Source organism: Ambystoma mexicanum, chromosome 14, assembly GCF_040938575.1.
Source record: "Ambystoma mexicanum isolate Mex_15411 chromosome 14, UKY_AmexF1_1, whole genome shotgun sequence".
Lineage (NCBI taxonomy): Eukaryota > Metazoa > Chordata > Amphibia > Caudata > Ambystomatidae > Ambystoma > Ambystoma mexicanum.
In genome coordinates this window covers 652,891,508-652,919,006 of record NC_090940.1, presented here as the reverse complement: position 1 = coordinate 652,919,006, position 27,499 = coordinate 652,891,508, and the positions used below count along the sequence as shown (strand labels likewise).

Sequence of the window (27,499 nt, the reverse complement as noted above, 5' to 3'; positions counted from 1 at the left end):
ACTGTTACATCTCGACTGGCTACATAGTGAGGAATTTGAAACAACATGCTTTGAACACTCTCGTTGGAAGGGAAGACGAGGCCGCCCTTTGTTCGAATTAGAGCCCCTAGGAATTGTTTGACTTGGCTGGGGTCTACGCTGGATTTTTTCTCGTTGATAGAGAATCCCAGACTGAATAAAAGATCTATCGTCTTTTAGGCATTTGACAGACGCGTCTCGCAAGAGTCCCCTGTTATGAGCCAGTCATCGAGGTAAGGATATACTGGAATGGATTGCCTGCGCAGGTGCGCTGCCGCTACCGCTAGTACCTTTGTAAATAGCTTGGTGCAGATGCTAAACCGAAGTAGTACCTTGAACTGATGGGGTTTGTTCTGTATCAAATCTGAGGTATTTTCTGTGCTGGCAACATCGAAATATTAAAGTATGCATCTTTCATGCCCAGAGTTGCCATGTAACCCCCCTGTGTGAGCAGGGGAATTACTTCCTGCGGGTTGAAGATGCAGAACTTCTGTGGTTTTACAAACGTGTTCGCTCGGTGCAGATCTAGAACAGGGCGCATGGTTAGATCCTTTTTAGATACAAGGAAGTACACAGAATAAATACCTTCTTTTACCTGTGATCAAGGAACGATTTTTATGGCTCCTTTTTGTTCCAGTATCTAGACTTCTTGAAGAAGTATGCAAAGATGTTCTGGTGTTAGTCTTCGTTGTCGTGGAGGTATGAATTTTGGGGACCGGTTGAACTCTACACAGTACCCGTCGGCTATGGTTTTTAGCACCCACTGGTCCGTGGTTATTCCCTCCCATTCCTGAAGGAACGATGTAAGCCGGCCCCCGACTGGGGAGGAATGGGAGGAGACCCGAATCCTTGGTTCATTTGGAACCTGAGGCTGGAGAACCTCTGGGGGTAGGGTTCCTGCCCCTTCCTTTACCACAGCGCTGTCCCCTTTGGGTGTACGGTGTGGTTTAATTGTTGGTTCCCTGTGTAGAGTTCCAGTTGTTTCCTGAAGAGTATTGTTGATGAGTGAAGCGTTGGCCACGAAAAAAAACTTCTGTTTCCAAATCCTCGTTTTATGGAGGGTCTCTGAGTAATTTGGTCCAGACTCTTTAGGGTGTCCTGTTCCTTTTTTGCGGTCTCTAGGGCCTCGTCAACCACCTTCCCAAACAAGTTGGATTCCTCCACAGGGTTGTTTATAATTGACGCTTGCGTCTCAGTTTAAATCCTGAGTTCCGAAGGCATCTGCGTCTTTTGAGGAGTATGCCCTGAGCCAGGGCTCGACTGCCCGTCTCGGCAGAATCCAAAGTGTTCTTTAAAACGCTCTGGTTAACTTGCCTACCTTCAGAGACTGGTGCGGAGACGGGTTTGTAGAGGTTCTGGAGCCTCTTGTAGGCCTTGTATTAAAACCCATTGCGCATCGGCGTAACTGGCCAATAAAGTGGGGTTATTGGCAAGACGCGTAGAGCATGCTGCTGCTGTGGTAACCCTCTTCCCAAGTGCATAAAGTATTTTCCTTTCTTTGTCAGGTGTTGCCTTGCCGGTTGACAAAGGGACACCTACTCTTTTTCTTGTGGTAGCGACTACCAAAGAATCTTGGGTGGAATGACCTCTAATATATAGAGGATCCGAGGGAGAAGGGCGAAAGTCTCAATTCTTGGGTTTACACCTCTTGTGACAGCAGGTGTTGCTAAGGAGGGAGCCAGGCGTTTTTTTTTAATCGAACTGAGGAGTGGAGCCTGGCTGGCTGGCGGCTTCTCCGAGTATATCTTCAACAAAGTCAGCTTCAGGGGCTGCTTTCAGTGGCAATTTTAAAGTGTTCAGCTGCCTTGCGTACCATTACGTTAAACGTCAACTGATCAATTGGAGAGGGGTTTCTTGTAGGGGTGCTTTGAGGGGAGTCCAAAGCTAGAATATCTGGATCTGGAGGTTTTGGGGACTGCTATGGTTGAGGGTCACCCATATCTGGGTCCTCCCCCCAGCCCTCAATGGGCTCATGTTCAATGGGCTCTTGTTCCTCTTCGTTGGAGAAAAGATTTTCCTCTACAGTAATTAGTGGAATGTTTTCTTCAGCAAGGTCATAATTATATATATATCCTCTTCTAAAGAGGGGTCAAAAAGCCTTTGGAATTTAGCTCTAGGGTTAAAAGGGCTTTCATCCTGTGGCCTTCTTGGTGTAGGTTGTTCGGAACGTGAAACAAACCCGTCCAGCCTTTCCATGCAGTCCTCAAACTTTTCTCTAGTCCAGACTGATGACCCAGAATGGTCTAGAGGTGGAAAAGTGTCTCTAGCACTCTTCCGTCGAAAACTGTAGATTTTTGCCTTAACGTCGAATAAATTCTCCTTCAGAGAATTCCTATGGCGGGACTGATCAAGATGGGGTATTCCTTGCGTCTTTCTCTTGACTTATGAACGCTCTCCTTAGATCTCGGCAGATCCTTGGGCCTTTTGGAAATTTTTGAAGAATTCCTAAACTGCCGTCTTTGAGTATCGGCGGACACAATTCTTGCCAGGCTGTGTTCGATGTCCTCATCAGACGGGAGGCGCGTAGTTACAGCCGACGATTGTAAGGGAGTCTTTTTCAACAGGGCCTTGCTTTTATCGGCCACCTTTTGGGTAGCGCCGTCATTTTCGGCAGTGGTAAGACCTTGTCTTGAGTTATCGCAGTCCTCGGTGGAGCCGGAACCTTATCGTTGCAGTACGCCTTCTTTTGATGCGTGTCGACGGAACTATGTATTTTTGGGGTAGCGCCCTTTGTCTTGGATGCCAAGTCACTAGGCGCATATGCGGCTGCGGGGAAGGCTGCCGATCCCGGCGATCGGCGGGTATCGCCAGAGTTATCAGTATACCCGTTAGCACTGAAGTCGTCTTCGACGTAGTCGAAGTAAGGCTTGGGGTTGTGTGTTTAGTGCCGTGCACGTATCCGTCTTTGTAGACGGGGTGCGACTTCCCCATACAGAGCTTACGCCGTGCTAATCGGTAGTGGGGACACACGATGCGAAACGCGAGCGTTCCGTCGAAAGGTCACAACCTCCAGTTCGGAGGTCCGATAATCAGTCTCGCGGTCACATTCGGTGGTAGCGGCAGTGGAAGCAGCCTTGGATATACCGTAGGTCGCCCACCGTTTTACCCTACGCTCCTTTAAGGTCTTGGGGGGGGGGGGAGCTTACAAGCCGCACACCCTTCCTCTTTGTGATCGAGGGGCAAGCACTGGTTACACCGTCTGTGTTCATCCTTCCATGGGAATTCGCTCTTACAAATAGGGCAAAATCTAAATTGAGTCCTCTCCATAGCTGAGTGTACAAAGAATGACTAAGACCAAACGTGAAAGGGAAAGTCTGCACTCTCCCTACTGTATAGGCCAGCGGAAGGCCCGGCCACATGGTTGGAAACGCCGACAGGATCACTGTCCGTCGAAGTTCTCGCAGGTCTTTGGCGGTGACTGGAACAGCCGTCGAGATAAGGGACGGAAGGGGTGATCTGAACTATTTTATAGAATTATTCGACCAAAGGTCGGTTGGACAATAGCAATGTTCTTTACGAACTCCGCACAAGGATGACCAGTTATCTGGGGGACCTCGACGCGCGAGGGATCTTAGGTACACTACACGTCACGTAGGGATAGTTTTACAGGCACGGCCATGTCGACGTCCCCTTTCAATTCTCTAAAGACAAGATGCAATTCTCAGCGGTTACCACTAGATGTCGGACTATGCACAGCATTTGATTCTAAGCAGATTAACAAACATCAGAAAAAATGTATAAAAACACAAAATTCATGGTTAGAGGCTCCAGAGATACTGGCCTGTATGTGGGCACTCTTCTTGGAGTGGATAGACAGTAATGCCTTTGGAGCAGGCGACAGGCCAGTTTGTCAGAGGATGAGCTAGAGATCTGCCACTTGCGTTCAGCAGCTCCGCACTTCCATTCAGGGCGGCTAGCTCTGAGACATTCCAGTTATTGTGCTTAAAGGTGAGTTTCAGGTGGATCCTCGTGACAGGGGCAAGAGTATTAGTGATGGCAAGATTAAGACTGGCAAGGACAGTCAGTGAGAGGCCAGAGGAGGGGGAACGAGGATGGATGAAGGAGGCAAACGCAGCAACTGACACTCGCTTCATCGGTCAGATGACCCCAAAGGAGGCTGGCAGTGCTGGTAGGGGGCCGCGAGGTCTCAGGTGAGAAGAGAGGAGAGTGTGGTCATACCATGAGAGGGGATTGGAGAGCGGGAGATCAGCAGTGATAAAAGCATCCAGAGTGACCCGGCAGAGTGGGTAGGGCCGGTGGAGAGACCAGTTTGTACTGTAGCCGCGCAACATCATAAGAATTGGGGGTAGACTCGACTAACCAGATCTCATTTTTCCTGGAATAGGTTTCCTTAAACATTCTTAAACTAATTTGCTTGCAATAGCCAAAAAGTAAATATGAAACATTTGGCTGTCTAGATTAGTTTCCTCAAGGGGTGCTGCCTAAATGTTTAAGGGTCAAAGCTTTTAAATAAGTAAACAGATTCATAGGAAACTCACAATGAAAGGGACTTCATGACACAAGTATTGAAGTCTTAATGGTACAACGATATGTATGGAGTAAATATGGCATTTATTATTAAGTATTAATTGTGAATATTTAACTTCTATACAGTCCGTTCCATAATTGCGTGGACCCAAATGAAGTATAAAGATTAACACAAATGTAAAAGGATTCTTTTCTATGACAAACTCCCTTGGAGTGCCACTGATTTCTCAAGCACTTGCTGAAGTCATTGATGGAGAATGAATGATAATACTGAGCACAGCATTCTTCAGCAACTCAGCGTTTTCTGTAAGGAAATAAACCTTCTGCCCATCCTGTGAAGAAGGTCTTAGGCAAACTAAGAACGCACTGTTTCAATCCTTAAATGTGAAACCAGAACAAAAGACTGCCTCAAGACATTTGCAAAGGGAAATACAAGCGGGTTTGACAGCTAGTACACAGGAGAGCACATAGAAGTTGTCAACACATATTTTCACATATAACATCTACCATCAAAAGTCAGCTGTATAAAGTTCAAAAACCTCACATTACTCACACAAAGAGCACACATTGCTATGCTCTTAAAATCAAATAAATACTTAAATAATGAATAACAATTTGTAAACATGCAGCAAATAATTAACGTCTGGGAAGCTTACCCTCTCACCATTTATTTATTTTATTGGATATTTGTAAGGTGCCTATACAAGACATGGTGTATCAAGGCGCCACAAGACAAGGTGGGGGAAATGGGGGGCGTGCAGGGAGAAAATACAATAATGATCCCACTAGGCCTTGTGACATTCAGATTATGCAAGTGCAGAAAAGAAGTGCAAGGGAAGTTGGGGGGAGGGGGGATGAGTACCAGTCAGCACTGAAAAAACAAATCATACGCGAGAATCAAGATCCTACCTCTCTAACTCGCTTCATTTGGAGGTAATTTGCTCTTCCCCACTCCAGTTCATCCTGCAACGGGTTGAGAAGCAAAGCAGAGAATCAATATTAATACGACTACAAACAAATACATAGAAAAATGAGTTATTTACCCCCAGTAACGATTTTCCAGTGCACATCATCTGTCTGAAGATTCATGATGTCTTGAAAAATCGCAGACTGCATCCTGAAAACATCAGATTCACCAGCAAGATTGCTAGGCTGTGCCAGGAAAATTCCAAGTAAGGTAACATTTTCAGACTTCACAAGAAGTGAGGTGTTCTGGCCATACATGTGCTCCCCTGCTTCAAAGTTCAGCTGCTCCTTTAACATTCTCCCTGCCCCACTCCACCTGCTTTTCCACAGGATCAGTAGCCCTCCAGGTTGTGCGTTACCCAATTTCATGCTCCCCCTTCATCTTTAGGCTCCTGCCTCACCACTGCCTATATTTTCTCTATGTAACTTTCAGTAAGGAATACATTACTCACCGTAATCGATCGTATTACTGGTGCTTGTATCTGAATAGATTCCGATGCTATGCATAGGCCGACATTTAGTGGAAGCTGCAGAGTATTCGTTTTTTTTTTAACTCGAAAATGGGTGTCGAAATAGGCCGTGTCAGTAATAATATCCCTATTCTGACGTCCCCTGTACCCATGATCCTTCACGCGTGTAGGCCCCTCAGATTGTATTTTCTCTGACATGAGGTAGCATGAGGAGTAGTGTGAGTACAGAGTTCCCAAACAGATATATGTATATATATATATATATATGGAAAGCTCATATAAACATCTATGCACCTTCTCTCAGGGGAGGAAGGGTGGGCGCATGTGGATCTAAGCAGATACAAGCACCAGAAATACGATTACGGTGAGTAAGGAACAAGTTACTTACCTGTAACTGTTGTTCTCCAGCATGGGTCTGGCATGGATTCACATGCTCATGAATATTCCCCGTCGTCAGGCTGGGAATCCTCGGTAAAGAAAAAATCAGTATCAGTTTCATTTCTGATCGGTCTTTCGTAGTAGTAACCAATCACTGATCTCTGCGTCATACTGACCACAGCCAATGACTGTCCTCTACCTAAGCCTCTGGCAGCCATTTTCAGATTTGGTAGCACGTGAAGTGGCAGTATGCCCAAGTGAAGAGCCGCAGAGGGGTAGGCGGGAGGGTTCGCATGTGAATCCATGCCAGACCCATGCTGGAGAACAACAGTTACAGGTAAGTAACTTGTTCCTTCTCCAGCATGGGGTCTGGCATGGATTCACATGCTCATGAATATATGATTAAATAGCAGTACACACATGCACAACCACAGGGGGTGGTAAAAGGCTCAACATTAAGCAATACAAAAAACTCAACATTAAGCATCTCTTACCTCCTCACCAGGCTCACCTTAAGCGAACAGGTTGCGCAGCACTGCTTGGCCGACCCTGGACTCCTCCCTGGAATCCCGATCGACGCAGTAGAATCTCGTGAAAGTGTGCGTCGACCTCCACGTAGCAGCCCTGCAGATGTCCTGCAGGGGCACACCAGATAAGAACGCCGTAGATGCAGCGATCGCTCTGGTCGAATGGGCTCTCGGACGGCCGGGCAGCGGTCAGTTAGCCAACCGATGACAGTGCAAGATGCAGCCGGAGAGCCATCTGGAAATAGAAGACTTCGAGAGAGCCTTCCCTTGATTCACAGGCCCAAAGTTCACGAACAGCTGTGATGTCCTCCGGAAACTCTTCGTGCGGTCCACGTAGAACTTCAGCTCTCTAGCCACATCCAGCGAGTGCAAAGTCCTCTCGGCCGGCGACGAAGGAGACGGGAATAAAACAGGTAACACCAAGGGCTCGTTAAGATGGAAGTCCGACGGCACCTTGGGCATAAAAGAGGGGTGCGTCCTAAGCACCACCCTCGAAGCATGGAAAGTCAAGTACTGTGCTTTGCAGGATAGGGCCTGGATCTCTCCCACTCGTCGTGCGGAGGTAATGGCCACCAGGAACGCAGTCTTCCACGACACAAACTTCATAGGTGCGGAGTGCATCGGCTCGAATGGGGGCCCCATGAGCCTGGTCAGCACCACTTTAAGTTCCCACGCCGGGGCCGGGGCCTTCACCGACGGGAACGACCGGAACAGTCCTTTCATAAACTCTTTTACCAGTCGATGGGACCACAGGGTCGTCCGTCTTGTGGTTCTGGTATATCTGGAGATCGCCGCCAGATGAATCTTAATGGAGGCATGGGCTAGCCCAGCCTTTGCCAGCGATAGCAGGTACGGCAGAACTTGAGGGGCCGTAATCCGTAGGGGGTTGATCTTCTGTGCTCGGCACCAGATAGAGAACCTCTTCCACTTATGACCGTAGCATTTGAGAGTCGAGGACGCCCTGGCCTTTGCAAGAACCTCTCTGCAATCGGCCGGTATATCGTAGCCTCCAAACTCTAGCGCTGCAGAAGCCAAGCCTGCAGGTTCAGCGACGCCGGGTCGTGGTGGAAGATGGCGCCTCCTTCTCTGGAGAGAAGGTCCGTGTCCACCGACTGCTTGATGGGAGGGGACGTTGACAAGTCCAGAAGGTCCGGGAACCAGATCTGCCTCGGCCACGCCGGTGCGACGAGGATCATCCTGCACCGGGACCTCTTGAGCTGGCTGATGAGTCGAAGCAGCAGCCGCAACGGAGGGAACGCATACAGGTATAGGCCGTCCCAGGGGAACGAGAACGCATCGCCCATGCTTCTCGGCTGGGGAAACCTGCTGGCGAACCTCTTGCCCTTCGAGTTCGTCGCTGTTGCGAACAGGTCGATTTGGGGTTTGCCCCATCGTCGTAAGAGTTGATCCACCTGATCCTGACGCAGTTCCCACTCATGACACGCGCGCAGCTCCCTGCTGAGCGAGTCGGCGATGGTGTTGCTTTCTCCTGCCAGGTGGAAGGGAACCAGGAACATCCCCTGGGCGACCGCCCAGTGCCACAGATCCTGTGCCTCCTTGGATAGGGCTGGGGATCTGGTGCCTCCCTGCTTCCGTATGTAAAACATTGTTGTGGTGTTGTCCGTGAAGATCTGCACCACCTTGCCCTTGAGCGACGGGAGGAACGACTTGAGAGCCCAGAACACGGCTCGGAGTTCCAGGAAGTTAATGTGCAGGGGCCTCTCCTCCGGGAGCCAGAGGCCTCTTGCGTGGAGATCTCCGGTGTGGGCGCCCAACCCTTCCAGGGAGGCGTCAGTCATCACCATCTCCTGGTACGCCGGCGTCTGAAAGTCCTTGCCCGCCGTGAGGTGCGCTCGAACGCCCCACCACTGAATCGCCCGCCGGAACACCTCATTGAGGGGGACCCTGTCTTCGAAGGTGCCCGTCGCCTGTAACCAACGGGCGTCGAGAAATTCTTGAAGGGGGCGCATCCGTAGTCTGCAGAGGCGCACCAGGTAGATGCAAGAGGACATCATCCCGAGGAGGGACTTGATGGACCTCACCCTGGCCATGTCCGTGGCTAGCAGGCGCTACACCTTGCCTAGAATGGTCTTCGTCCGTTCTTCCGACGGGGCCGCCAGGCGCCTCACTGTATCGAGCTTCGCTCCCAGAAACAGGGCCACCTGCGACGGCACCAGGTGGGACTTCGGGTAATTTATGGCGAATCCCAGGTTTGTGAGTAGCTGGACGGTCCTCGCAGTGTGTTCGACGGCGAGTTCCCTCGTCCTTGAGCGGATGAGCCAGTCGTCCAGGTAGGGGTAGACGTGAATCCCCTGTAGGCGCAGCCGCGCCGCCACTGATGCTAGGCACTTGGTAAAGACCCTGGGGGCCGACTTCAATCCGAACGGCAGTGCTCTGAATTGGTAGTGGCGTCCCTGGACGACGAACCTGAGGAACTTTCGGTGACTTTTGAGGATGAGAATGTGGAGGTAAGCATCCCCCAGGTCCAATGACGATAGAAAGTTGCCTTCCTCCAGCTGTCCCAGTACATGCTGGAGGGTGACCAGCAGGAACTTTTGTGATCTGATGTATCTGTTCAAACGACAAAGGTCCAGGATGGGGCGCCAGCCGCCCGTCTTCTTCCTGACGAGGAAGTATCTTGAGTACACCCCGGAGCCTCGGAGTCTCTTCGGGACAAGCTCGATGGCGCCTTTCCTGAGCATCGCCCGTACTTCCAACAGCAGTTGCGGGACGTGATTTTCCTTCCTGGCCACGGGTGGAACGTGAGGGCACTTCTTCAGGAATTCGATAAGTGTCCTCCTGCCAGGGTATCCAGCACCCAACGGTCGGTGGAGATGGACTTCCACACGCCGACGAAATCCGTCAGCTGGCCTCCCACCGGGGTGCTTCGGTGGGGGCCCGAGACCACGGCCTGTTCAGTCCTGCTTGGAGGTGGTGGCCTTGCCCTGGCCATCTTGCCGACGGCGGCGAGGCGCTCCCTGCTTGCCGCGACCCCTGTAGGCCTCCTGAGACGAGGAGCGTGCCGCCTGGCGGTAGGACGACGAGCCACCGCTGGATCCCTTGGAGGCACCCTGTCTGCCTCCGGAGCTCCGAAAGGGCCGTCTTTGCTGAAGGGCTCCTAGGGCGCGGGCCGTCTGCGTGTCCGTTTTTATTGCTTGAAGGGACTCGTCCACCGCCTTCCCGAACAAGTTGCTGCCGTCGAACGGCATGTCCAACACCCTGGTCTGGACGTCCTGACATTGGCCCGGAGCCAACCCCGTCGTCGTAGGCAAACACCGTTGCCCAGCTGGCGGAACCCGGTGTCGGCAATATCGGTTGCCACCGTTATGGCGTGGTCCGATGCCACCTCGCCCTCTTGCAGTATTTCCAGGGCCTCGGACCTCTTGTCGTCCGGCAGGAAGTCCAATATGGGGGCCAGCTTAAACCAGAGCTCCCCGTCGTAACGGGCCACGATCGCCAGGGCATTGGCCGCTTTGATCGTCGTCGCCGCCGACGAAATGACCCGCCGCCCCATGGCGTCCAACTTCTTTCCCTCGCCGTCCGGCGGGGAATTCGACGTCGAGGCTCCTGACCCCACCGCTTTCTTCTTCGCCGCCGCCGAGACGAACGAGTCTGGCGTTGGTTGGGCCCTGAGGCACAGGGGAGCGGTTTCGGGGACCCGGTACTACTTCTCGTACCGGTCCCGTTTGGCTGGTGCCGTGGAGGGGTTTTTGAGAACCGACAGGCCCTCCTCCCAGATGTCATCGATTAGGGGCACCGCGATGACCGTCTTCCTCTTGGCCTCCCGGCGCTGATAGAGGAAACCTTCCTTTTTCTGCTCCTCCGGGCAGAGCTGGAACAATTCGGACGCCCTGGCGATCACGGCGTGGAAAGAGCCAATCTCGTCGGGCGGCGAGGCCCTTGCGAGGGGAGACGGGAGACCCGTTCCGTCTTCGTCGCCCTCGGAACCCGTCGTCGAGCCCAACGCACCGTCATCTCCCGACTCGTGGGAGGATGAGGAGGGAACTGTAGGCCTTACGGGGGCGAGAGGAGGAGAGGGTTGGGTCCTCCGTCGTTTGTTCAGAGGACTTCCCGACGGGACAGGTTGTGGGTCCTCCAGCCTGGGCCGCGGGAATCTCGTCCTTATCTCAGAGCATAAGGACTGGATGGCAGACAAAATGCCCGCCGAGCCATCCTGAGGCCTAGGATCCGGCTGCGCCGGAAGGGAAGGTCGCTCTTCCTCACCATCGTCGTCTACCTGACGGGATCGAACCTTCTCGAATGCCGCCCGTTGGACTTCGAGGTTCCTCACGGCCTCGGTCAGTTCCTCCTCCGAGGCTGACTCCGAGCTCGAGGAGGGCACCGTGCCCCCCCCCCTCGCTTCTTCCATCATGGCGGCCACAACGATGGGCTGAAAAGAGGATTCCATCCTTGGCGGCAGGGAAACTAGTCCCGGAGGCAGTCTCCGCTGGCGGTTTCTCTGCCGGCTTGGCAAGAGTCGCCGCGATAGCCTCGATAGAGGCCTTCGCCTGCTGGGTAGGGGCCTTCACCACCTTACGTGCGTCCCGGGCCTTCCCCTTCGGGGGAGGGGCGACGCCTCGCTCCCCCTCTTCCGAGATCGGACGGGGCTTCTCCCAAAGCTTACCCGGGGTCTCGGACTTTCTCTTCCCCGAGCCGGAGCTTTGGCTCGTGGTTGACGGCGCCGGGGAAGGTGCGCCCTGCCTGGCAACCAAAGAGCCCGACCTTTCGGCGCTCCCAGAGCCAGCGGACTCGCAGTGCTTGGCCTGGTGTTGGGCCCCCGTCGCCGGGGCACCCGCACAGGACTTAGCGGCAAATAGAAGTTTTAGAACCGCTTGTCCCACCTGTGTATCTGTCCTGGAACGTGTTTCAATGCAATAGTACAGAGTGAAGGTGTGAACTGAGCTCCATGTAGCTGCTCTGCAAATGTGGTCTATGGTACGTTTGCAAGAAAAGCTAAAGTAGCCCCAGTTCCTCGTGTGGAGTGGGCTCTAGGTGTAGAAGGCAGTGTCTTGTTTGATAATGAATAGCATAACTGTATACATTTGACTATCCATTTGGAGATTGCTCTCTTTGAAACGCGCTCTCCTTGTCTGCCTGTAGCCATGGAGACAAAAAGTTGATCAGTATTCCCAAGCGGTTTGGTCTCATCTACGTAGTAGAGAACCGCTCTCCTCATCTTGTGTGTGGAGTTTGACCTCAGCTGAGCTAGTGGGCTTTTGAAAGAAGGCCGGGAGCTCAATAGATTGGTTTACGTGAACCTTGGAAATAACTTTAGGTGAAAACCCAGTCCGTAAAACCAATTTGTCTATATGGATGACAAAGAAGGGGTCCTGCACTGACAAGGCTTGGATCTCGCTGACTCTTCTTATGGAAGTGATAGCCACTAAGAAGGCAGTTTTATAGGTGATGTCTCTAAAGGTAGCCTGTTGCAAAGGCTCGAAAAGGGGTCCCATGAGTTTTGCTAGTACTACGTTTAGATCCCAACCAGGCGGGAGGTTAGAGACTGGAGGATGTATTCTTTTCACTCCCTCCATGAAAGCTTTAATGACTGGCACTTTCCACCACAAGATTTCACTTTGAGAGGTGGTGTATGCTGATAAAGCTGCTAAGTGGACTTTAAGAGAGGTAAAGACCAATACCGAATCCAATAGGTGGAGCATATAAGAATGTGTGATGGAGTACACTCTAATTGGTTGATCTGTTTAGATTGGCACCAAATGACGAATCTCTTCCACTTGTGGAAATAGCAGTGGCTGGTGTTTGGTTTCGTGCTTCTTTTAGGATGTCAATACACCGTTGTGGAAGATTAAGGTGTCCGAACTATATGACTTAAGGAGCCATACTGCCAAGTTCAAAGAGTGAGGTTGTGGGTGTAACGTTGATCCCCCGTGTTGGGTCAATAGGTTGACCTGGTATAGGAGCTTGATGGGATCCCACATCGCCAGCTTGTGCAGATGCGGATACCACGGTTGTCTCGCGCACATAGGAGCAATTAGGACGAGTGTCATCTGTTCCCTGTGTATTTTGTTCACTATCCTGCTGATTAATGGAATTGGGGGAAAAGCGTAAGCAAATATCCCTGACCAGTTCATCCATAGGGCGTTCCGCTTGTGTGGCTGGGGGATCATGGACGCAAAGTCCGGGCATTGCTCGTTTTCGTTTGTAGCGAACAAGTCCAGAGAGGGGTATCCCTAAAGAGAAGATGTGATCTACGTCGTCTGTGTGTAGTTGCCAACAGCGCTCTTCTGGTAGAGGGTCTCTGCTGAGAGTCCGCTAGTGTGTTCAGTACCCCTGGAACATGTTTGGAGGACAGGGACATCCCTCGTCTGAGTGCCCACTACCATATTTTCGGTGCCAGCTTGGACAGATTTGGAGAGTGTGTACCTTCCTGCTTGTTGACGTAGAACATTACGGTGGTGCTGTCTGTTAGGACTTGTACCAACAGGTTCGTTAGGTGTTCTTTGAAGGCTTGTAGGGCATTGAGGACTGCCAATAACTCCAGTACGTTTCTGTGTTTCTGTGCAGTCACCTGTGACCACAGGCAGTGTGCTGAGGTTAGTGGGGCCCCCTGCCCCCACCCAGAAAGGGACATGTCCGTTGTGACGACCGCTTGTGATTCCGGTTCGTGGAAGGGTTTCCGCTCGAGTAGATTTTCCCTTGACCACCAGCGTAAATTCTGAACCAGTGTTGGTGAAACAACCACTAGATCATTCCAATGACCACCTACCTGAGACCTTTGTTTCGCCAACCATTCCTGCATTGGTCCCATGCGGAGGCACGCACGTCGGGGACCAGGTAAATGCACGATGCCATCATACCAAGCAGACGCATTGCTTTGCGTACACTTATCCAGAGACCGGCTTGATACCGGGGTATTTGCCAAAGCATATTTTGTAATCTCTCCATGGATGGGTAGGCTAAGTCTGTCCTTGTATCTAAAACAGCTCCTATGAACTGTTTTGATGTATTGGTATCAGACTTGACTTTCTCGTTTATTGAGAAGCCCAATTGAAAGAGAAGGTCTATTGTCCTTTGAGTGTTTGGTTTGCAAAGATGGTAGTCCAGGTAAGTGTACACTGAGATTGACTCCCTGCATAGGTGCGCTGCCACCACCGCCAGTACCTTGGTGAACACCTTTGGAGCCAAGGCCATTCCGAAGGGCAGCACCTTGAGTGGTGGTCTACTACTTTGAACCGCAAGAATCTTCTGTGCCCTGGGAACATTGAGATATGAAAATAGGCATCTTTCATGTCTGATGTTGCCATGTAATCCCGCCGTTTTAACCGAGGGATTACTTCTTGTAGCGTTTCCATGCAAAATTTTTGTGGTTTTACAAATTTGTGTGCAGGGCGCAGGTCTAGTAGCGGGCGCATGGTCAGATCTTTTTTTGGAACAAGTACATACGTTGAATAAATACCCTTGTTTACCTCCTTGTGCCGCATGACCTTGATGGCGTCGTTGAGGAGTAGAGCTTTCACTTCTTCTAGCAGGATAAGTTCCTCCTGCAATGGTTTCTTTTGGCACAGTGGGAGGTTTGACGGTCTTCCTTGAAGCTCTAAACAATAACCCCCTGTCAATGTTGATGTTAGGCAGAATCCTGTGCAGTTCCCTTAGGGAGCACTACAGAAGATTAGGACTACAGGTGAGAGCAATAAATCCCCGTTGGTAACAGTCTGTACCACAAAGATTTAGTTGGTAGCTGTGGCTAAGCAGTCAGACTTATCTCAAAAGGGAGATGAGCAGTATTCAGGGTTTACACAATAAGCCTACAGTACTATGGCACAAGGAAACACTGACCAAAGCTTTGTAGTAAAAAGAATATATATATATATTTATTTTATACACTTCTAGTTAGACACATTCATCACAGTTTTTAAGCAAGTTAAATTCGGTTGAAGAAAGTATACACAACTCCCTAGTTACATTGTAGACAAGTTTGAGCAGGAGTGAAAACTGAGCAAAACGGCACAGTGAAAACCAAACACAAATGGCACTCTAGCAATTTCTCACAAGGGAGGGAAAGTACAAGTTATACAGAAATATCTTCTTACTAACCCTAGCAACACTTCCCATAAGTTTGTGAAACCAGTTTAGGCAAGGCAGTACATCAATATAGGCAATACTTAAATGAAAACTGAGCAAAATGGCACTTCACAGGGTTTAAAAGTGGGAAGAAAGGTGGTTATAAGAAGTAGGTGCACCAATACAGTTCTAGTTGAGAAGCAATCTAGAGAAGGCAGTTCTAACAAATTAAGCCAGAGTCAGTAGGCCTGTGCCAGAGTCAGTGGTACAGGGCAAGGGCCCAGGAGCAAAATGTTCTTGTAGCTACAGTCAAGCCTTTGGTTAACAATTTTGAAAAGGTGGATGCAGAAGGTGAAAGACAATGTTAAGAGAGGGGCGGGCAACCCAACAGGTAGGTAAAGGATTTAAAACACCTTTAGCACTACCGCGCAGAAAGAGCGGCCTGGCGAAACAATGTACCTTTAAAATGAAGTGTCTCCTGCGGTGGCGGTTGTTCCCGTTAGTTCCTGCAGTTCGGTGGATAAAGCAGAGGAATAGAGGCTCTCATCATGGAGGAAGGTTCGAGTTACTGCACTACCGAGGGATGAAACCAGCCGCGGTGCTGCCCGACGAATAAAAGGTATGCTCCTTTAAATCGCGGTCCCGGTGGACTGGTGCCTGGCTATCCGGCCTCCGAGTACAAGGTACTGGCGATTCGACCAAGGCAGGTCCAGGAAGGCGATTGGCAAACTGGTTGGCACCACCAGCTTAAGGGAAGAAGGCTCTTGCAGATGAAGAAATTCTCTCGTTGTGTGGAGAAAAGTGGTGAGATGCTGCAGCAGGGCTTCACCGGTGGTTCAGACGTTGCAGATGTCTTTGGCTTCTCTCCTCTTCGGATTCTTAGTTCCAGTGGTGACGTTTTGCTCTTCCAGTCCTCAGGACCCTGCTTTTATCTTGGCGGGAAACCCTCCAGCCTATCAGGATAGAGTGCGGCATGGGTTGCTGCGGCAACCCTGTCCAGGGGTCCTACTCCCCCTCCCACACAATGGACCCACCCCAGACTCAGTGGCGCCGAAAGGAGGGCTTCTTGGTAGAAGCCCGCCAAAAGGACGAACAAAGGATCCCCGACCTGGGTTAGGAGTTTAGAGAAAGACACGAGAAAGAAGTTATATTAATGTTCTGGCAAATAAACCCTACCGGAGTAAAGTTAATATTAAAATACACCGGCGGTATGTTAGAGGCTGTCAGAAAATGTGGTAGCCTCGAACAATGGGAAAATCCCATAAGGAAATATTTGCGGTCGAATATTTACGGTAGTAACCACTGCCAATAGCCAGAAATCTTTGAGAGGGACTGTACGGTACCCTCTTGAAAATGAACATAAGGGAAAAACTATTAACCCTTCCCAGTACCTCCATAGTAAGATGGGTTGTACTGGTTTAATTCACAAAAATCGACTAGTTAAGTCAATGGGGACTTTACATACCCTGGAGACAGTCAGTCTCAAGGTATGGAGTCTATGTTTGGGGGTCGCTACGACGCCCCTGGGTCACTGCACGGAGGGTGCTGTGTAACACATGTGAATAAAGATTGTTCCTATGGAGGTGAGAGAAACCCCATAGACATTAAACACAAAATATAGCCTAGAACACACATAGCAAAAATGTTTAAGAGTTGGAAAAAGAGCCTCACTCTTAGCAGGAGAAAAAAACAAACCCTTCAAATCCAGCAAAGCTGCTGGAGGACTCTATAGGTAAGGGAAATTAGCCATAAGATGAGAATTCTCCCTAACAGTTGACAAAACCCATTTGTCCGATGTTATACCCTCCCATGCGTGGGTGAAAAAAGATATTCATCCCCCGACTGGGTAGGCATGGGAGGGGACCCTTAGCAGGAAGTCATTGCTTAGAGGGTGTCCCTCCACCTTTGGTGGGGGGAGCCTCTCCCTCTTCTGCGACAGCTGCGCTGTACTCTGGAGTAACCCTGGGTCGCTTGTTGATTGGTATTCCAAGAGGAACCTTGGTTTTGTCTGTATCAGTTTCGTCTCTGGGCGTTTTGCCCCCGAAAATGGCGAAAATTACTACCACCTCTTTCGCCTGGTTGTTTATTCGTCAGTTGGCCAAGGGATTTAAAAGTCTCTTACTCCTCCTTGGCGGACTTGATAGCGTCTTCAACTGCTTTACCAAACACGTTTGGCTCAACTGGCATATTTAGTAGTGTAGCTTGAGTCTCAGGTTTAAAGCCCGACTAAACAAGGCGTGGTGTTTTAATATGGTGGCTTCTCCAATAACGCGTCCAGCGTTGTCGGCTGCGTCAAAGTTATTTTTCAGGAGGAAGCCTGCTGTAGTTCTGCCTTCGGCAGCCAGAAGGGAGAGTTTGGCCTTTAGTTTTTCTGGCACTGACTCTGCCGGGGCCTTTAACTCATCTCACTTTGTGCAGTTATAGCTGGATAGCAAGGAGGAATTATTTGCTATCCGTGCCTGGTATGCTGCAGTGGATGCTATCTTTCTACCCATGGCATATCATTTTTTGCTTTCCTTGTCCAGAGAGGCTTTGGAGGAGGCCAAGGGGGTAACAGCTCTCTCGCGGGTGGTGGTAACAACCAGAGAGTCCGGTTGAAGTTGGCCCCTTATATACAAGGGGTCGGAAGGTGCTGATCTGAAAAGTTTCTCGGTCCTAGGGTTCACCGCCCTGGTATCATTTGGCAGTTCTAGGGAAGGCTGAATCCTTCTTTGGACTGACTTTAGCAGGGGGATAAATTGGGATACAGGTTTTTTATCGCCCAACATATTTTCTGCAAAATCCTTGTCCTGTTGGACCTCTTGCGTTTCAATTTCGAAATGTTCTGCAGCCCTTATGAAGATATCGTTGAATAGGAGCTGGTTGTACACCGGAGGGTGGGTCTTGCGGGATTGGAGAATCCATCGCAAAAACCCCAGACTCCGTGTCATCCTGGTCTTGATCGTATTCCCCCCCCGGCGTCATTACCCTGGATGTCGTCATAACAGGGGTCACCCTCTTCCAAGTATTCATCCTCCTCTGCATCCTGGTCATAAAGGTTGTAGGAGAGGCGAGGAGTTGTGTGCTGTTTCAGCAGCCAATTCTACTGGGGGAAGAGATCTCTTTATATGGTAAAGCTGTTGCCTGGGACTGAGAGGCTGTAAGTGTTGTATTGGAACCAGACGCCTGTGTAGTGGGAGGCGTGGAGACCAGGTTGTCCCGAACATGTGGATGTTCTTCAAAGAAGTTTGCCAAGCAGGTCATGCAACTCATGACTGTCAATATCTTGTGCAGTCCATTTGGCTGAACTGGGTAGAACCCCCGGGTAGGAGGCGGCAGGTGTAGTGGGGGTATGTCCTTCATCAAGACTGATAGTGTCAGGCTGATGTGCATGACCAGGCTCTACTATAGTGTCCTGTAGGGGTATACTTTTATGTCGCTAGAGGGTTGCTCCCTAGCCTTATCTTTCCTAAGTGAGTCCCTCTCCCTAGAGGAACTGGGCCTGTCTTTCCTTATGGTCCATGCTCTTAGACAATGACTTCTTGGAGCTAGGGGTCGAAGAGGGGGCTTCGGAGGACTCCTTGGGTTTGTCCCCGGATGTAGGCCGAACATGGACCACAGGGATGGCTTGTGCGGCGTCTTGTTTTGAGTCGGGCGTCCTTTGTTTTAATGAGCTTGTCATGCGGCAGCCGCTCGGGGCGCCCAGAGGACTTCTGATCGGAAGATTTGCCCTTCGCCGTCGACTCTCGGCGTGCGATTTCACTTGCATCGCCGTGGGGTGTGTTTGTGGGGAGTGTGGTGCCCTTGCCGCCGGGTGTCTTCCCCCATAACAGGACCGCCGGCCTGTCTGTTAGGGTTGGGGGCTGGCACTGGGGAACGTGGAGGTTCCCCGTCACCCTCGCCGTCCAAAGGGACGGCGCCGCTGCCGTTGCTGGACGCCCCTTCGATGTCCACTGAGGCCTCAGTCTGCATGGCATGGTGGGCCGAACGTTTAGTTTGCCCGTCTTTGAGGGTTTTAGGTCGGAGTTGCTTACAAGCCCGACAATGAACCTCGTCATGGTCTCTATTCAAGCAAAGGTTACAGACCCTATGCTTGTCGAACCACGTGAACTTCCTATTGCAGGAGGGGCAGCACTTAAAGGGAGTACGCTCCATATTATTGGTAGGCAGCTGGGCGACTATGGGAAAGGGTGGGAATATACATGATTAAGACCATCCCCCACTCTCCCTACTCTAAGGCTGCAGCCAAAAGGGCCTTTCAAGGTCGGGTGGCGCCGTCGAAGTCTCCGTCCGACGGTCAGCTTTGTAGTCCTCTTCAGTCTTCACCGCGTCGAGTCACAGCATCAGTAAAAGGACAGGAAGAAATACTAACTTTAATAATGAAGTTCAACGGTGTACACCGAAAAGGGACTCCGCTTATATTTTTGCGACCGCTCACAAAGGTGGAAAAAAAACAATCTGAGGAACCTATACGTGTGAGGGATCATGACGTCACAATAGGGTTAGTATTACTGGCACGCCACATTTCGATGCCCGTTTGAGTTTCGAAAAACAACTATTACTCTGCAGCTTCCACTAGATGTCGGCCTATGCACAGCATGTGATCTAAGCAGAATACACCAGCCACAGAATTATGGTTAACAATATGTTTAGAAAAATATCAATTGTGTCTTCTATTTGCAGGTTCTCCGTATTCTCAAATGCCATTGTTACGCCACCTTGCTCTTCATGCTTAGATGGATCAGTCTCTCAAAGCAATTATAGATGCAGGGTGTCATATGAAAGTCTCCAGCATTCAGCAGTTTAAAGCAGACACGACTGTCTGTGACTTACTCTATGTCAAACAATATTAGGGACCCTCCGGTCCCAGGGCACAACTTATTTTGTTGGATGAGTGCCCAGACCTTACTTCTTAAGATGCAGCTCAATTTACACTGCGCTGTGTTTCAAAAAGAAAGGATCCACAACTCGCCAAATTCCTGTTACTTCATTTTTCTGTCTATGTGCTGGGTCAGTCAAGTGTTATGACAGACTTCAGTTTTGGGGGTTCTGCACACATTTTATGGGACCACAACTGTTTTTGCTTTTTCCCCCCCTTTAATTATTACGAGTTTTGTCTTCCATCCTGAAACCTTTTAACCACTCCTTATTGTAGTTTCCCGCTAGGGTGTTCTGCCTTGATTTTGGAAGCTGGCAGAGTAATTTTTCCTGGTGTGTCATCCAAGTCTGCCTTCTGAGTCGCCGGGGTCTGCCTTGTGCAGGCTCCACCATCCTCCTGGAGCCATCTCCATGGTTGATTTATTTTCTGGATGGTGGGTCCCACTCCTATGAAGGACAATTGTTCATCACTGGATCTCTTCTGGGTCTCCACTGTGCGCCCTTGGTTCAATGTTTTCTTCTGGGTCACTATGGAAAGAAACCATGACTTAACTGGCTTTTCCGGTTTCCTATCGAGCACTGTTCTCAACACAAACTGGTACAAGCAACACTGCAAGGTAATAACCTAGACTATGGTATTTTCCTAGACCCCGTCCTTCAAGTGTTCCTAGAGTTCTCCACCGAGCCAAAGATTTTTAGAGTCTTTCACAGGTTCATTCTGGATTTGTAAATCTTTGAATTGCAGCCAAGCACAGGATAAATATTGAATCTGTGTTGGCACAGGTTCCCTACTTGGTGTGGAATTTTTCCTTTTGGGGCTAGGGACGGATAAGAATATATACAAGTAGAATAGGTCTTGGACTGTGGTAGCGTGCCTTGCTGTGTTGGAAATCCCCTGGTGACTATATATCAATGCAATAACTTATGCTTGAAGTTAGAAATTAAGTGTATATCTGTTCAGTATACCAGTGTGCTCTTGAGTGGTGTCTATTGTGCCTACCTGTACCTCCTTGCCATCCTTCCTTCTTTCTGATGTTAAGTCTGGCTGCTCTGCTACAGCTACCATTGGAGAGTCTGGTCTGGGTGACCCTGTTCCACCATTTGGTTAGATGATTACACAGCCTTCACCAGGGAGTCATGAAAAGTCTCCCTAACAAGCGTCTATACTAATATATAACAGCAGAACATAGCACAGTGGCCCATCTGGAAGCATTGGAGAGCATCTCAACCCCAGTGTCTGGTGCTGCGATGCACCGCTGTAAGCAGTCTAGTCTTTTCCAAGATGGTGCCAAACAGCTGCTCTGTCGATATAGGACACCTAAGTCCGTCGCAACGCAGGCACTCTTCCTTTGCATCCTTTTTTTTTTGGGTGCCTCTGTTGCGTCCTCCTTTCCTGGCTCTTCCCCTACCCCCTTCATCACCCCGCCCTCCTCGAGTTCCTGCCTCATTTTCCAGTTTGGGAGTACATTCTTCCATCGTTCACTCCTCCTTATCAAATTCATCTCCTGGTTGACTTGAGCGCCTGACTTTCTCTGTGGAACTGGAGGGTTTTTTCTGCTTTAGCTTTTCCCCTTCTTGGGATTTCATGTTCGGAGTAACCCTGGTACCTGGTGTTAATTGAGCCCATCAACTGGGGTGGCACAGTACAGTGATCACCCGTACCTCTTCTCAACGCAGCAACTGGACAATAGTTGTAGATGAAAGGACGGGCTCATTTTCCCATGTGGTTTCTCACAACTTGACTGGGGCGTACTTACACGCAACTCGATTGAATATTTTAGTATTCGTGGGTTTGCTTCCATTCTTGCCTTGGTTTGTAAGCGCTACAAGCAGTTCTTGAAGTACTAGAACCACAACCCTCATCAAGCAGTACTTCCCTGGATCCATTCTCATTATTAGCACCTGTGGGATTGTAATAAACCTTTCTTTGTTAACCTAGTCAGTGCTTCAGAAAAGTCCCATGAAGTATTCCTTTACAGGTTCTCCTGGTTAGTCAACGTCACTGCCTGTTGGAGATTTGGGACCACAACACTCAAAGCACTACTTTCTTCAATTATTTGGGATCTTGACATTCTTTGCACTTCAATTCCTACTTTCTAATCTCCACCCCAACCTCTTAATTCCTAAGATTTATCACCAAGGAAGGATGTTTATAGTCCACTCGTACTGTGCAATTCAATAGCAAAGGTGATTGGGGATTGACTTCTCACACAGCATTCCTATGCTTTGCTCCATCTTTCAGCACTATACCCGGGCTCTTCTCTCCACTGCTCCACATCTCACTTGTTTGAACAGGTGGCTTTGCAAATGCAGCACCTGAAATGGACTGGTGTCCGAAAGAGTTACTGTGTTGCTACTTCTCCACCCGCCTACTTCACCGCGCTCTGCTTCTTGCATCATTGCCTTCTGGGCCCAGATTAAGCTCTCTAGACAATGGTTCTCCATCTCATCAGGTGTTCATTGCCATGAAATAAATGCCCAGTTTTCTGTTTTTGATGGGTCAAATGGGGTCACCTCACCGCGCATGTTAGCTCATGTGAGGGGTCAGAACTGCGAGAAAGACACAATTCTCATGGCCTGCCATTTTATAATAAAAAGGGTGGGATGAATGCCAATCTTTCCCAATCCCAACAGTATAGTCCCTACCTAGCAAACTAATTAAAGAAAGATGACCTGGTGTTCAAAATGTCTGACCCTCACACTAATACATACAACAAAACAACAAGGAACATTTTGCTGTATTCAATTAAAATTCAAACTTATAAGCTTTGAAAAGTACTCCTTGTGACCAGGGCTGGAGTCCCTTCCACTGAATCAATACAGGAATACCTTCGGAAAAGTTCTTTCAATAAATTTCTTTTCCGTTCAACACACACAAGATCTTTTCCTTCAAAGGAGACCTTACACTTGTTAAAGTAAATGTTTGTCAGAAACACTAATTCCACAATTTACAAATAAGTCTTTCCCAGTATACCTCTTGGCAAAGCAGAAATCTTTCTCAAAACACAAGTTCATAAATCAAAGCAATCTTTCGCAAATCAGATTCCTCCTTCAAATGAAGGACTTGTCGGGATTACCACAGCAACTGTTTGATAATGCCAGACTTTTTCTTCAAATGAGATCTTTAACAAGTTCTTTTCATCACACTTCTTTACCAAAAAACATCTTCGTTTCTGGTCCATTCTCCTGCCAAGGCAAAATACTATTGTTTCCTTTTCTGGCTTACTTGCCTGCCAGGATATAAACTCCAACAACTATAATGATGCTTTGTGGCAATAGTCGTTCCAATATTCTCCACACTAGTATCCTTTGTGGGGACATTTAAACAAGATCTGCCTCTTTTTATGATTTCTTGAATTTTGGTAATGAGGGTTACACGTCTCCCCCAGCTGGTATTCCACATAGGGTAGTTGCACCCTTGATTACTTTCTTCTGCTTCTTCTCAGCCTCTTGGCAATGCAGGTTATAGATTTCCTACAATTGGTGTCACAGGCAAGGCGAATTGTGCCCTTGGATTTCAAAAGTATTGGTTTTTGATAAATGTTCTATTCAGAGCACCCCAGGGTTACCTTTAGCTTTAGGCCCACTCACTGCACTGTGTTGGCGTCTCCTGTGCCCTTGCTGGTGCTGCAGTGGACCTTTTATCTGCTTTCTGACTCTGTCGGCTCCTGCGTGACTCCTGCCGTTTGTACAGCTTCTTCCCGGAGCTCACCAGCTCCGGCAGTCCATCTGCAGATCAAAGCGCTACTCGTTGGGCTGGGAGCACGTCTCCCTCTCGGTCCGGGCTTCTTTGCCAGACACCGGTACCCGCTGCGCTTACTCTTCTATGCCACCGGCCTTCATATCTTAAGTCAGCATCAGCTGGCATTGTTCTTTCTTCTGCATTCGACCCAGCATCCTGGTCTACCTTTGCTACTCCAACATCCTCTGCTATCTGCAACTCATTCCTGAATTTAAATGTCCCACTCAAGTGTTGTGGTCTACAACAACTAGACCACACATTATGGTTAATGGTATTGTTGATCCTCATTAATTCTGGGCCCCTCTTCTTTATCCCAGTACCAACTGCACGGAGAATGCTGTGAGCCTTACTTCCAATCAACCTGGGATTCCTCAACACAACTATCCAAAAGCTAGTGAGATCCACAGGTCCCAAGAAGACCTGCATTTTGAGCCATCCCACGTTGTGCTGTGACCTTGCAGGGCTGCAATACCCTGGGACCACGAGACATTGTGCGGTGCACGGTCTTCCTAATTCTGAATCTCACTGAAATTTAGTGGCCATCCTGCTAGATCGCCAGAGGCACGATTCCAGTCAAAAAAGTCCCCTCATCTGAGAGCTGGACCTTGCAAACAACGAGAATCAGACAGGCGATATTCTGTCTTCTGTGCTCCTGAAAAGGCGCCAAATCCACCTAGCCGCATCCAGCAGCGAGGAAACATACCTGGAGCCTTCTCCTGTGATCCCTGCTGCAAAGGTCCTTCCAAAGTGCTGTCTGTCTTCTTGACAAAGGAATCCATTGACCAGGTTTTTAGCTGCATATCCTTAAGTGTCCCTGCTGCAACTCTTCTTCTATTCTGAGGTACTGTGTTGGCTGGGATATTTTGCCTACCTTAAACCTTTGTGATGTCTTTATAGCTCTGGGGTGTATTCTGTGATTGGGAAGCCACTCATCCAGTTCACCCAGGCTCTAGTCGCTGGCCCCTCAACTAACTTTAAAGTGAAATACTTACTTGTTTTAACAGTCTTCCTCTGGAACTCTGACTTGGCCTGCAACTGAACCCTATCTCACCCTGCCTACAGCTGGCACCTAGACCACTAGGGTCCCTCTTCTGCCCCGGTGTGAACTCATGCTATGGAATAAGGGAAGGACTGGATAAAAAAGGGTTTTCCCTTGAAAAGAACAACAAGTGTGCAAAAGTTACATACTTGTAAAAAGTTGGTTGGTAACTGCTCACTCTCGGAGTTAGTTACCAAAGTTCTTACTTACCTTTAATGTGTGTTGCACTATTCTGAAAAGTATATATAAGGTTAAGTTACTCACCTGTGAATTGGTTATGTCTCTTCCCTAAAAGTAATACTGTTGGGTTCACTTTTCTATTCCAGTTAGGATAAGTGTATGAGTGTCCGCAAGTGGGTCTTCCTGCCCCTGACTTGCTGTCAGCCTGTCCAGAATAAGTCGGCCTAAGGTTATACTTGCCTTTACGTTGCTGATGGCTCCTTTAAAAAGTATACAGGTTTTACTTAACTTGTGCAACTGTAATAGAATGTTATAACATTAGGTCTTACCTGCCTAGAACAGCTGTGTGCCATTCCTGAAAAGTGTTCCTTTAGGTGTAGCTGACCTTGGTCTGCCTGGGGCATACAGAATTAGTGTAAAGAGTTCTTGCTCATCTTAGACTGTGTTCCACTGAGCTGAAAAGCAACTGTAAGTGTATATTACACCGAAAAGGTCTCACTCACCTAGTAGAACTCATCACAAAAGTAGTAGAGGTGTATACTGTTCCTTGAATCTGTGTTACACTATTCAGAAAATTATATTCCAAGTTGGTTGACTGATATCCTTGTTGAGTGTCAATGCATAAGAAAGGGTCTACTGCCCTTGTATTACAATTAGAAAGTAATCTATGGTCGTACCCCACTATACATACTGTTAGGTGTTCTAAATAAGGTCTGTGCTTTGATCTGTGTATTTAAAGCATAGTGCTGTGTTTTTATGAATTGTTTATATGCTTTACGATAGTAATTACTTAACCAAGAATATCTTGGTCTGCTTGTATATAAAATAAACCCTTTATTTTTACGATACATAATGCGCCAGTGTTTCTTTGAACCACATGTATAATACAATTTCTTGATACTGATGCTACAGCCCCCTCCCTACTAAGATGGCTGCTCGGTCTAGGCTAGCATGTACTCAGGTGGTACAGCCTTATAATAAGAGTGGAGTCATGTACTATTTCAGTTTGAATAGTTTTACTAAGCCCTTAGTTGGACCCCAGACAAATGTCCTGACACTTTGCGAAATTAGCATTGGTTTATTCCAATTTTACAATATGCCACATAAGAATCATGGGGGAATCTTGGGTTACAGACTTTCTTCACTTCCCCCAGATATGAGTCCCTTCCATGTGATCATCCCACTTAATACCACCCCCCCAAGGTCAGGATCAGATAGCGGCAGCCCCCCCTCCCAACCACAGAGAGGAGGCCCAGAACAGGGTCTCAGTGATGATCTCACTACATTCATCACACTTACCAGGCTGTTTGCGCCCCATTCGCCCACTCATCTTTAAGTTTCTCTTCTGCCCACTTGCCGCTCCACCCATACCATCCTCATTCCTTTAAGGCTGCATGTTCTGCATTTTTCTTTTCACTTAAGGTTCCTCAGTCTGCCTGCCCTTACCGTTTGTCACCCGTATGTCCAAAGCAAAGATCAGATGAAAAGAAAGGAGCCTCCTGTTTGGACAAGTTGAGGCCTAAAAAATGCCAATGGCCATAAGACTAGCCACATCAAGTAGTTTAACGAAGTCATAGTGCATATCTGCATTTTGGAGGCCAGACTTTTCGTTTATTTTATTTCTATAGCGCACCTGACCCGGAGGTATCTGGGCGCATTTGGTTGCAGGTAAAATATGGTCAACATACAGTTGGTTAACATATAGAATCTCACAGATAATACAGTTTTGTCACAGGTTGATTGTTACAGACATACATCATGTTGTCAAAACACAGTCTCGGTGTAGTCAAGTTGCAATTACATATGTAGTTACAAAAGGTGAACGCAGGCAGAGTAGTATGGGAGGTGCCGGTAAGTGCATGTAGTAGGATAGGGGTGACACTTGTTAGTAGAGGGGTTGCACTCGTTAGTGTAGCAAAGTCTACACCCCTGAACTCAGTTATTACTTACTAAGAAACCAAGAGATGATATTCCTACGGAAGTTGGAGAACAGTCGGGTAGTCTTAAGAGCAGGTGGGAGAGTGTTCCACAGTTGGGCCGCCATAACTGGGAAGCTGCTCCCTCCTCATCTTTTTAATTAATAGCTAGGGACCACCAGGCAAGACGTGTTGGTCAATCTAGTAGCCTGTGTAGATCTGAGAATGAACCTTTCAGTGAGGTAAGGTGGGGCTGTGTGGTTCAGTGATTTAAAAAGGTAAGAGTGTTTTCAGCTCAAACTTTTCCTGTATGGAGAGCCATTTGTGCTGTCTTCTTATTACTGGTGTGTGCTCTCTTCTACATATATTTAGATCTACCCTAAGTGCACTTTTCTGCATTATTTGCAATTTGTTGAGCACAAATTTACTGACGCCCAAATCGAGACTGTTGCAGTAATCCAGTTTAGATAGTATAAGTGCTTTCGCCAAGATGAGGCAACTTTCTGATGAGAGCAGTGGTCTACAGGCCCTTATTATTTTGCCAGTATAAGCAGTAGCTGAGGCAGTCATGTTGATTTGTTTAAGTTAGATGTGGCGTCCAGATAGAAACCAGGTGTTTTTACACTTTAGGCCACTGGGATACTATTCCCATCTATATTAAAAGGAGGCATAGTTCAGGCTCATCTTGTTTACGTTGGCTGGGGAACCCACCAGCAGGATCTCCCTTTTATCATCGTTCAGGCAGAGGGCATGAGAGGCCATCCATGCCTGAATTATTTGGTAGATCTCGTTAACTTTGCGCGGCTCAAGGGGAAAAGAGTGTGGAGGGGTTCTTCAAGGTATGGAGGGAGCGGCACGTGTGAATCTTGTGCTGTTGATGCATGGAGGCTGGAAGA

General features: G+C 48.7%; 1 protein-coding gene across 1 annotated transcript in view; it reads right to left on the bottom strand.

Moving 5' to 3' along the window:
* Window positions 1-27,499, bottom strand: part of TDRD9 (tudor domain containing 9) — a 2,559,831-nt gene that overhangs the window by 1,385,765 nt on the left and 1,146,567 nt on the right. The window contains exon 20 of the mRNA XM_069638191.1: window positions 5,416-5,469. Within this exon, the coding sequence (XP_069494292.1) occupies window positions 5,416-5,469 (54 nt within the window). The remainder of the gene's footprint in view (window positions 1-5,415; window positions 5,470-27,499) is intronic.